This window comes from Paramisgurnus dabryanus, chromosome 12 (genome assembly GCF_030506205.2).
Source record: "Paramisgurnus dabryanus chromosome 12, PD_genome_1.1, whole genome shotgun sequence".
Taxonomy (NCBI): domain Eukaryota; kingdom Metazoa; phylum Chordata; class Actinopteri; order Cypriniformes; family Cobitidae; genus Paramisgurnus; species Paramisgurnus dabryanus.
This window is the reverse complement of record NC_133348.1, coordinates 30,384,133-30,396,899: the sequence shown is the minus strand read 5'-3', so window position 1 is coordinate 30,396,899 and position 12,767 is coordinate 30,384,133. Positions and strand designations below refer to the sequence as shown.

The 12,767-nt window shown below is 37.3% G+C and overlaps 1 protein-coding gene across 1 annotated transcript in view; it reads right to left on the bottom strand.

The window, feature by feature from the left end:
• Window positions 1–169: 169 nt before the first annotated feature.
• Window positions 170–12,767, bottom strand: part of kcnk2b (potassium channel, subfamily K, member 2b) — a 35,322-nt gene continuing 22,724 nt past the window's right edge. The window contains exons 5-8 of the mRNA XM_065268893.2: window positions 11,449–11,671; window positions 9,977–10,116; window positions 6,266–7,140; window positions 170–2,587 (exon numbers count right to left, since the gene is read on the bottom strand). Of these exons, the coding sequence (XP_065124965.1) occupies window positions 6,817–7,140; window positions 9,977–10,116; window positions 11,449–11,671 (687 nt within the window). The 3' untranslated portion in view covers window positions 170–2,587; window positions 6,266–6,816. The remainder of the gene's footprint in view (window positions 2,588–6,265; window positions 7,141–9,976; window positions 10,117–11,448; window positions 11,672–12,767) is intronic.

Genomic DNA, 12,767 nt, shown 5'->3' with positions numbered 1-12,767 from the left:
TTTTCACTCCTTCTGTTTTGTTTGAAAGATACCCAGCACTCATACACACAGACAGTGAATTTGCATGAACATATTTGTCAAGAAAAAATTCAAATATGCAGGTTTTATTTTTCACCTCAAACTAATAACCACACTAAGATTATGTATGTTAATGTGCATTAGGCTATAGTAGAAAAAGAGCTGCATTTGTTTAAAAGTGTTATTTAAAGTTTTATTAACACAATTTGTCTTACTTGCTTTGCATGCATATATAGGCTCAGACCTTAAGCTACATAAATTTGCAGATCATTGGATTCTGAAGGGTAATTCATAATGAAATGCAAGTGCATTTGAATGTCTGAAAGGAGCGGTATAATAGATATAGTAGTCCAAACCGATTCTGAAAGAGAGAGTTTAATAACAATGTTGCCGTTATAGCAAACTTATTGTATTATATTTTTCTGGTGAAAAGCAGCAGGAACCTTTTCTTTAACAAAACTAAAGAAGAAATTAAACAAAGGTAGCATCCTGTTGTTCACAATGGCAGTGAATGACACCAAAAACGAATGAACACAAAGATAAATTAATTTCACACAACTCTTTCTGTATAACTGGAATGAAGGCAAGCAATTTAAATTCATCTATAGCATCAAAATAGAGCCCAGACATCAAGGCTAAAACATGGCAAAATTTGGGCTGTCAGTGAAAATTTAATAGACGTCTCCATGGCCCAAAATAAATAAAATAAAATCAATCAATCAATAAATAAATAAAACCTAACTTTGCTTAGATGATGGAATATCAGACATCACACAAGTTATATAGGCAAAACCAAATAATCCAAATGTATTTTAGTTTTTTAGGACTCTTTTTAGTTTATTATAGTTAACCTACACTCAAAAAAAAAATAATTCATTGGATTAACTCAATTAAATAGTAAGCAGGATTTCCATCCAATATGAATGTGTACCCCTAACTCATAAAAACTGCTTTACACAATTAAAATATATTGAGTTTGTCCAATGACTCAATTTAAAGTAGATGGCAGTACTCAATTAAGTGTAGTTGCCTCAACTCAATTTATTGTAGTTTGAATAACTCAATTTATTGTAGTTTAAATAACTCAATGTAGTGTAGTTTCAATAACTCAATCTAGTGTAGTCTGAATAACTCAATTCAGTTATTTTATATAAAAAATTATATCATACTAATTAGCCTGAGCACATGTTAGCATGCTAATAATAATAACATATCGTCGCTGCCCGATGAAACTCACGTATGTCCAAAACTGTTACTTTTCAGAAAGTGAAAAAAACACCGTATATCAAAACTTTGGATGAGCATGTGAGAAGAGACTGATCTCCAAACAGGCATTAACACAGTTAGTGCTCATTGAGAGAAATACATCACATCCACAACTTAACCACAAGCGCCACTCTTCTGCACAATGGTAACCAAACAATTTGAAAAAATATAACACAAACGCTTCTAAATCAATAAGATAAACGAACATTAAACACTATTAAGTCTTTCTCTTTACAAATGCATAAAATAACACTTAATTTAAAAAAATGCTCTCCAAAAGCAGTTGCTGCAAAGCATGCTGGGAAATACAGATCCACGAACCAGCTAGTAATAGCAACAAAAATAATTCATGTTGTTCCAACATAAAATGATTAAGTGGACTGGAACGTGATAAAATTAGGTTGAGATAAAAAACCGGTATGCTTTTTCCAGAACCCAAACTAATTGTATTAACGCTATTAAAAAGAAATCAATAAATTATAGTACATATTCATTTTGTGTTAGACTAATTTAATATATATACTTATTGCTCTTAGTGAGGTATTTTTAATTAATTGAACACAATTTGAATGTGTAATTTCTGAGAAGGGCTTGAATATTTTTTTTTTAGCGTAGAGGGTAAAATGACATCTTTTGCTTGCCGGGATGATAGCATTTGGCATTAAAAAAAAACAGAATATATTTAATAATCAATCATAAAACTATCAAACATGGCTGCACATCATTAACATCAGTTCATCAGAAACATCTAATTGGTTCTTACATGACTAAATGTCTTGTGACTAAACTATAGTGATTAACCAACACTATAATCTGATGGGTAAAATCAAATCTGCACAAATCTATCCCCAAAATCTGAATGATAGTTAATATGTTGTCCCACTAACAAAAGATATTTAGTTGTTTTTACTTTGTGTAGCTAAAAACTTATTGTAAGATGACAGTCATATTGAAAAGTTCAGCTAGACCCTTCACAAGTTTCATACCTCACCTGTTTTAAATGTCATTATATTTCCTTCACCTGTTGTAATTGCTTTAAAGAGTGTTAAGACCTGGTGAATTTGAAACATATGATTCATTTGGGAAACGCTTTGCCACATCATTCCCTGTGTCAAGTGTCAAGAGGATGCGAGGAAGACAAAATTTACTGTCGTTTCGTGGTAAGTAACCATAGTAACAACTTGCAGCAGTATCTGTTGCGCTGGTGGCATAAAACATGTTGCAGATCTCCATGGCAACTGTGTCCTCTCTCCTCCACAGTCCTGGATGTCACAGGTTACCACGTTCAACCTTTCATCTTCCACTAAGCAGGATGATACAGTTGCATTAAGATGAGTAATGATGCATTAGCACATGAAACAATGTATAAATACATCTGGAGTCTATGAAAACACAATGATTGTGTGAGTTACTGTAAGAATGTCTCAACAACTCTTCTCACAAAGTCAAAGAGGGGTCTTCTGATCATCAAGGTCAAGATACAGAGCATCTTATAAATGCAATGCTTGTGCTACAAGATGCCCATCGGATAGATGCAATACATCAACCTCACAGCTGAACGAGAAGCTACATTAAAGTCATGTGCCTGTACAAAAATGTGCCTTGAACATTGAATCTGAATATATTAGAGAGAGGATGTTGTGTGCACTGTATGGTGATCTCTCTGAGCTTAAGGGCTGTGCGTATTTATTGTGCAGTACAGTGATGTGTGTTATTCACAAGTACATTTTGCTTGTTGAATAAAGCAGCTTGTATTGGAAAAGGTCTGCTACTGAAAACATCATGCTGCTGTACATGTGCTAATGTTAGTAGCATGGCTAGTCACTCCAAAATTGCTCAGTGTGATTATGCGTGAGTGCACGGATGGTCAAAATGACCAAAATGCAGATCCATTATACATAAAACAGACTTTATTAAAAATGAACTAATATTGAAAAGAAAGATAGGATCGTAACAGTCTGTATGGAATGATATTATCAAAATATTCATTATGTGCTGGATCTGTAAGCCCGGCAGGGTTGCCACTGGCAACAGTAATTTATCAGGAACTGCAGTCACCTGTTTCCAATTAAACAAGTGAAATAAAACGAGTGAGCTTATCATTTCTCATGGATTAAGGTTGTCTAGAGGCTCCAGGGGGATTTGAATTAGAGGTCTTCACAGGTTCACTTAGATCCGAAAACCGGAGGTCCGACACGAGACCCAAGCGGGTTCTGTTTTAAAAGTTTCATGTGTGCCTCGGGCATGGGTCGGGTATATATTACCTGCATCGGGTCTCAAGTAATTTAAAATGAATGTGTTTTTGCAGAACGAAGCAGAGAAGAACAAAGCTATCTCTCGTGTGCCAAGAGCACTTGCGACATTGTGTGGCTGGCGGTGGGTTAATTTTCATGAGAGACAGACCTGTCAATCAATTTTAAATGCACATTTTAGCGGTTACCTTAGTGTTGTTGTCTGAAAACAAAGGAAAATAAATGGAGCAGCGTGCCCAATTGGTTGCAAGGCTACCGGGGTTTCTTTCTGTCTGACTGGTTCTTGCGGGATCTAGACTGCACACATGTCAGTGCCGTTTACATTCGGGTCCACTCGGGTAAAAAAATTGCCACTGGGTCGGACTTGGGTGTAATTTTCTCAGGTTTGTCTCGGGTCTTTCTCTAAAATAAAAGGTTTGAGTAAAAAGTGTTTCGGGTTGGTTTCTTTGGACCCAAGAAGACATCTAATGTGAATGTTCACTAACATAGACCCTTCAGCAACAGTAAATGGTTGAATAAGTTTATTTCAAAGTGAAAAACACTGATATAACACTCTCTGCATTGTTTGAGCACCCCTTAACCATGGCTAGTCAACTGGCAAGAGTCCTGCAACAGGTCGGGTACCCGTGGATACCCGCATAAAAGTGTCTAAAACGGGTGGATTGTGACATTCCTAAAATTCAGGGGCGGGGATGCGGGCAGATAATTCACTCTGTGCAGGCGGGTAGTAGCACAAATGAAAATATTTGCAATATTTGTCTCTCTAAATTACCATCCATTACATGCGCAACATATGACATTTGACCCATCACGTCACCACCACTGCCACAATGCGCGACCTTTGTTGATGCTTCTCGTAGCCTAGTTGGAGCGAGCATTGCAGGAGTTGCATAAAGTTTTCCCGTTGATAGCTGGTAGCTGGGAACTTCTTCTCTTAAAAAGCATTTAAGCAAGTTCTTTTTTCATTAATAGGTGACGGTGTGGATCTGGTGCTGAACTTTGCGTGTAAGGGCGGGAAGGGAACTCCAAAAATTGACCCGTGCAGGACTCTGACTGGCGGCTAGTCAAATGGCGGCAGTCATCTTTATCTGATTTAAAATCAGCGCAGTTAAAGGACAAGTTCGGTATTTTAGACTTAAAGCCCTGTTTTCAGATTGTTTATGGTGAAATAGAACGGTTTTGACTGAAATGTCGACATATGCGGCTGCCCCGAGAATTTTCGGGTGTTTGTGTTTCACCTCACACCTCTACAATGGGTTTAATGGTGCACTGGAACAATCCTTTCTAAAATGCATTAAACTTTTGTTTACAAAGACGTGAAACTCACCGAGTGGTTAGGGGTGTTCACTGATATGCTCACACAAAAATCGCTGCAAAAGATGCTTTCCAACAGCTGTTTTAGCATTCGTTGTTAACTTGTGGACCTATTTTTCCAATCGCCTCACACCCGTACATTCTTCCGCTGAGAGCTTGAATAATAGACACTCCAGCCCAGGTGGTGGCGCTAATCCGCCTTTGCCAATAGCAAGAATAGAAACAAAGTTCCCGGCGCGGAGTAATACCGTACCTCACAGCACATCTTATACAAGTCAATGGAGTTGGCAAAAACTACGATAAAACCCGTAGGAGTGCGTATTTTGCAGCGATTTTTGTGTGAGCATACCAGTGAACACCCCTGACCACTCGGTGAGTTTCACGTCTTTGTAAACGAAAGTTTAATGCATTTTAGGAAGGATTGTTCCAGTGCACCTATTAACCCATTATAGAGGTGAGAGGTGAAACACAAACACCCAAAAATTCTCAGGGCAGCCGCATATGTCGAAATTTCCTTCAAAACTGTTCTATTTCACCATAAACAATCTGAAAACAGGGCTTTAAGAGTGTAAAATACCCAACTTGTCCTTTAACTTAACTTTTTTTGATGGGTAAGAGACAACGCTTTCTCTCCAAAGAGATTTTACGGCAATCCATATTTCCTCTATTATGCAGTAGGTGGCGCTCTTACCCACCTTATAAAACAATGGAACATCTATGGCAGGGGTCTCCAACCTTTTTGTGATGGCTACTTTTTGATATAGTCTACTCAAAACTTTTTGTTTTACTTGTTGATTTTATTTTATTTGTTCATACGTATTTTACTTTGTCTCCATATGTATATTTACTTGTCTCCAACGCAGGCACCACATTGGAGACCCCTGGTCTACAGTTTCAAAAGCAGTAAATACTCTGTGTATTATCTCTAATAAAAGCCTTTAACAAAAGATTTTATTATCTCAGCTTTTTGTTCAAAATGTTGTATTTTTGAGGAAACCTACCCTTATTGTAGAGGTGATAAAGAGAGTTGTGTTTGTTTTGTTTAAAAGCAGATGGTCTGTATTTTCATGTAACATATTTTATGTTTATACTGTTTATTTAAAGAAGGTTTTTTTTGGAAGGCATTCGAATTTTGTGTAAATTATAAAAAAGTAAGAAAACAACCTAAGTTATAACACAGTAATATACATAAAAGGTAAAACTTAAAATATATATAAAATGTAAAAAAGGGGGTAAAATTTGGCATTTTTTAAATCTGGCCCTCAAGGAAGAGTAGTTGAAGAACGCTGCCTTAAACCAAATAATGCAAATGATGTAAGTCACACACCAAAAACCTGTCAAATGTATTTTGCTTAATGCAACTCTATATCTATCTGGACCGATTATGAATATTAGGTGATGTAAAATGGAGTTACCTGCTTCAGTCTCTTGATTCGAGCCATGCGTACACTGGCTGATTTCAGAAAACAAAACTGTTCATTATGGAGCAGATGTTTAGGTGTCTCGGTGGTTCCCGGTCGTGCCCTCCGCTTTCATCACGAACAGGTGTGACTGTGTAAAAAATGTGTCACTGGTGCCTTTATGAGCAGTGAGATTATTTAATAGCATGTAACAGACTCTTATTAACCAGTCTGACTACAAGAGGTGAACATTAATGTGAGCAAAGGTTAATTCACTTTATAATTATGTCTCATATATTCAGACAGGATCATAGTGGTTCATCTCTGATGATACGTGTGGTGCAGATCCTCTTCATCTGATGCAGATGTTGCCCTTTAACTGGCGAGTCTCTCTGAATGGTGTGAAGTTAGAAACAACAGATGTATTAAACCTGTAGTGAGGACAGATCATGCAGGTGTATAACCTGTATTCTCTCTCTGTGAACATTTCACTGTCTGGTTCACATGCTTTTCTTTGTCTTTCATTGTTTTATCCATGCTTGTCTTTATCAGTCTGTGCATGCACTTTATTTTGTTCGTACTATAGCTTTATCCCGGTAGCAGGCGTAATCCGGACTGAGACCGTTTAGGAACAAACTTCCATTTCGCACAAGAGGGAATGGCTCGACCTCTCTCTCATCTCCGAGGTTAACAGACCGTGTGCGCTTCCCTGGTGTCATTTGCTGATTGTCAGGTAGATTAAGGACAATTTCAGCCGACAGTTTGCGTTTGATGGATGCAGCCCGCTGGAATTTGTCGTAGATGTCCACACTGAGGCGACGACGGGTCTCTTTGAATTCAGCAGACACGTTAGCCGTCCATTCAGCAGCGTGAGCCCTGAATTCACCTACCTGTCAGAAAAAATAAGATCAAAGTTATGTCCTTTAAGTATATATTTCTATAATTTAATAGCACGTTTGCATGTTCAACTTCAAAAACACTTATTTTGTATCCATTTAAAGTTTTTAGCAGTAGTACTTTACATAGTTCTTGTTATTATTACCTACTATACTATGGCTCTGTTGAATGCTTGAATCTGATTGGCTGATGAACATTATCAGGTGTGCAATTATTTTCTTGGAAATGCACGACGAACATACAGTAGTTCCAGCTCTCTTGACAGCAACAAGCCTCCATTGCCAGCTTTAAAATGACATTTTGGAACAAGCAAAAAAGCCATTGCATGAGACGCGGAAGAAATAGGGCCATATTTTAACGATCTAAGCGCATTTTCTAAAGCGCACACCGCAACGTCTAAATGGGCGTGTCCGAACCCACTTTTGCTAATTTAACGACAGGAAAAATGGTTTGTGCGCTGAGCGCATTTTTTTTTTATGAGTAATGGGAGTATTTTGGGCGTAACGTGCAATAAACCAATGAGAGTCTCAGCTCTCATCCCCTTTAAAAGCCAGTTGCGCTGGCGCTATGTCTAATCCCTATTTAGATGACGGACTTTGTAAACTGAGTTTACTGATGTAAGAAAAGGTGTGTACTTTAAAAATACTTTATTTGTAACAAACATGAGATAAACAATTTACAAACGTCACTCCGCAAGTTTCAGCACTTGGACAGCGTCAGTTTTTTTAAGCATTACTTAAAAAATTTTCTCATCTCACCATATCCACAGGTACAGAGTCATCATATACAATAAATCCGTGAGGTAGCATTTAAAAAACATTTCAAAACAGATGCATTTGTTTAAAGCAAAGCATTTATTTACTTACCTGCAGGTGAAGCAGCTCTTTTTGTCTTATAATTAGTCCTCATTTATGTCCAAGAGACTCAATAATAATCTTTTACATTCAATCCTTTAATCTTTCATATTTAAAAGCATTTTTGTTCTGCTGCGCATTCATGTATGTGTTAAGCAAACCCGCGTTATCGTCCCGTTTATAGGCGCATATTACTAATGCAAATAACAAAAAAAACATATTGCGCCTCATAGTTGCCTCAAAATAGCAACGCGCCAACTATGCGCCTGAACACACCTCGTTTTCAGACCAGAACGCCCATGGGCGCAAAAGGGGGCGCAAATGCATTTGCTATTTAAACAACATGGCGCTAGATGTGAAAATGATAATTGCGCAGGGTGGAAACTAGCAAAAGACACTTGCGTCGCGCATTGCGCTGCATTGCGCCGGGTGTAAGATAGAGCCCATAGTTCTACTCACAAAAGCGATTTAAGTACAAAAACTGGAGGAATCCCTTTAAATATATCATGTGATTGATGTCTTGAGGTGTAGTAACCGTAGTATAAGCGGTATAATTGACTCCGGGCCGTTGAATTATTGAAAAATAATCCGCTTTGAGTCGTGGCCGCATCACCACCTCGGGTGTGCATTATTTTTCTAATAATTCAACGGCCCGTCGTCAATTATTCCTTACTTATTAGACCTTCATCTGGAAAATGTATTTTATTGGTACATAAAACATATCTGTCTAGTTTTTCAGTTTACGATATATTGTAGTATTGTGTTATGGTCACATAACATTTAGATTAAACCAATAAAATGTATTTTCTGTTAGTAAGTCTTTTTAGATTTTTTTAATAAGATGTTTATTTACATGTTATGACTTAGATGTAATTAATATTTTTTTCATAAACACATGAACCCCCTGCAACTCCCTCCCCAACCACCAGGGGTTGCGAACCCTGTTTGGGACACCATGCTTTATGGGAAACCTAAAATCACCATGAAATGGAAATCATTATCTATTGTCTTATATTTGTGACGTATATCTGCTTAAAACAGCTACTAAGTCAGACTTAATTTCGTCCATCAAGAACTGATTGAATCTTTAGAAGTTGTGCCGCGTTGGTAATTGCTAATCTCTGCAATCTTTTCCCAGGCAGTAACAAAAAATAAGTGAGATTGTTTCGAGCAGGAGAGGAGATTAACGTTTTTGATTAAAGATGATTATCATGCATATACCAAACATGGTAGACGAGGATGACGAATAAGTGTTTTTATAGAATAAACTGATGATACAAAGATGTTGCTAAGAAGAGAATCGACTAATGACAAAGACAATGTAATGCATATATAAAGTTCAGATAATGGTGAACAGATGAAGGAACGAACAACGATGATGGTGGATGACGGGGTGCAAATGATTATGGGAAGTGGAGTCCGAAAAGTGAGGGCAGATGAGAGGGGATTTGTGACAATTATGAGGGCACATACATTTATAGTAAACACAGATAAAACATTTATAATAAATACTACAAATTTACATATAAAAATAAGAATTGTAAATTTTGATTTCATGGCGACTTTAAACACCACTCAAAGTTTTTTTCTATTTACTTTCATTATACAAAAAAAGTAGCTAGGATATTCTACAGAACAATCCACCTTTTGTGTTTTAAAGAAGAAAAAAGTCATACAAAACATACGAGTGAGAAAATAATGTGAATTGTGTGATCTTGCAGTGTGGTTTTTGCCACCTGTTTGGTCCTCTTTTTCTTTTGTAAAGTACTACAGTACTCTCTGCTCAGATGCTATCTGTATCTAACAATAGGTGGTTGCTAAGAGACCAGGAGACAGGTGTTGATTGGATTGTTACTCGGCTATATGAAACCATTTATCTGATGTAAAAGTGAAATAAAAATAAAACCATGAACATGCACTACGAGTCAAATATGATTGAATATTGTTTTGTGTATTGCATTACATTGAAACAAACCTCCTCTTTTGTTTTCTTAGATATGGCACGAAACCAGTCTCCAATCATACTGAGAACAGCAGCAAAATAAGCCAAACCAATCAGGATCCAGAACCACACAACAGGTTTATAATAATCCAGGTACTCCAACTCAGAACCACCTGAACAAACAAGACATTATGACTGAACCTTTTTACAACAATAACACACAAATCTAAACACATTGAACATAGCCATACAATAGTTATCAAATTTATGAATAAAATTAATGAATAACATTACATTGGATAATGAATTATCAAACCAAGTAGGTTTTTAAAGAAAGCTAGTACAGACACACTTTACACAATCAAAACGTTACACAAGAAACATTTGCTTTAAGGTCACTGGAAAATGGCTTAAAAATTTACTAATGCAATGACATTTATACAAATCTGTCATCCAAAAGTTTAAGGGTCCTTGTAAGTTCTTGTGTCTGTAAAAAATATGGATGTAGTGTCCATGACGTCACCCTTAGGTTTGTGAGGCCTAAAGTAGGCAATGTCTGCTGTGGCCATCTTGGCCGAGCATCACATAACCGAAAATAGGTAAAGAGGCGGGATGTGGGTAAAGCTGAGAGGGCTGGTTGCTGAAACCACACCCACCTAGCTCGACCCTAGTCAGAGCAAATGTCTAAAGTTCACCCGTCACTCAAGTGGCCACGCCCTTAATTATGCAGAACTTTAAGGCTTAATATAATTCAAACCATAGACTGTAAAAAAAGATGGACAACGCCTGTTCGCTCTCTTTCATTGGTGAAAAGTGAAGCCGTCAGTGTCCCGATATGCCGCTGACATCTTGGGTCTTGAGTCTGCGCAGTAGCGATTTCGGGACCAGTCATGTGCAGTAGTGAGCAGGAAGTAAAGCCGCGAAATCAAGACCCCGCCCTCGCTCTCGCAGAATGCGCATATCACACGATATCACAGCTGTCAATCATGACGTGACACCACCTTTTTTATATCATTAAATAACTAACTAAACACAAACTTATTTTAAAAACAAACATTTGAATTTACATTAGCGTGATAAAAACTACAGTAAATGACAGAAACCAGCTTCGGAAAAAAGATAATTGAAGTGTAATTAATTTTTTTAGTTGGTCTCAAGTCCCATTGAATAACATGGGGAGGCGGGGTTTATGAACTATACTGGGACCAGTCACTGGGGGGCGATCGAGACGTTTTGGCTTCACTTTACAGGGCTTTTGCAGCACGCTTGATTTAAACGGATGAGTTACAAAAAAATTCACCCCCATCACAGTTGTCTTGAAGGGCTATAAGACCAAAAACACTTTTTGTACCAGACTGTAAACATATTATTTTCCACTGTAAAGTTGGGCATTTTAAGATGGGGGTAGTCAATAAATTGCATTCTAGTGGCCCGTCGATGAATTGCAGTCTAAGTCACTTCCGCTATCAGAGAGATCGGAAGGTTGCCCCTTGGTCTGAACTCACCATTATTCTCTCCTTGGTGACGTCGCTCGCCCTCACCCGCAACGAAATCTCCAAATCCAATTGTTGTCAAGGTGATGACGACAAAATAGATTGACTCAAGCGCGCTCCAGCCCTCGATGTGTTTGAATATGACAGCCGGCATCGTGACGAAGAGAAGACAGCCGAACAGAATGAAGAGAAGTGTGGAGATCACACGAATCTTCGTCTGACTCACATTCCACTTCTGAAGTGAGAATAAAGGATTTGATGGAGAGGTTAATGGATATATCCATAAATGAATAGATATATAGGTGTAACATGGAGATTTAGTAAGTTTATTTATATGGCACTTTTTTAAAATGTTCCATTGTTTCAAAGCAGCTTTACATGAAGGACGAGGAAAACAAAACATAAAACTATCAAAATATTTTACATATATAGTACATTGGGCATCGGAACCATTATGGGGTGGTTTCCAACTTATCACCCTGAAATATGGGACAAAATGTGTCCTGACGCATTTTGTGTGAATAACCAGCACTGTAAAAAAATTCTGTAGAAATTACAGTATTACTGGGTATTACTGGCAACTAGCTGCCAGTAACTTCTGTAGATTTTACATTTATGTTATTAACTGGCAACAGTTTGTTTAAAGTTAAATGAACATTAAACATTTTCAGTCTTTATCTTCTACAGTAAGTTACTGGCAACCAGCTGCACTATTACAGCAATTTTTTTTTTACAATAAGTGTACTGTTTTAAGACATTTGTCAAAAAGATAGCTCCTATGCCTTGGCAACATACGGTAGGTTTATTAATAGTTTGTCACAGCAGGTAGTTTTTACACTGTGCATCTTTGAAATGCTTTCAGTTGGTTCAATTGAAACATTATCTTTATACGCATCTCTCTCAAACACTTGTAACTCCTGCACTAAGGGTTAGAAAACGTTATTCCCTTCATGTTAATCTATCTGTGACAAACTTAAAATAACATAGATAGCTGTAGATTTGCAAAGTAACTTCAAACAATGGAAACACAAATACAGGCAAAAAAAAAATCCATACAAGCAGGCGAAAAAATGGGACATTGGAGGTCCCATACGGACGTGGTTCCCAACCTTTTTCACTTCAAGGCCCGTAGTTGCCCAAAACAATATTTGAAGGCCCTGCTCATTCATTTTTTTCCACATAAATTAAAAAGTGTCATTCCAAAAAAAAGATTGACAGCTACTAAAATGGCCAAAAATAAGAAACATCTTAACTCATTTTAATGCTTGTTTTGTACAAATTGTAATAATTTTATTCCCTGACCCCTTGGTTGGGAAACACTGCCATACAGG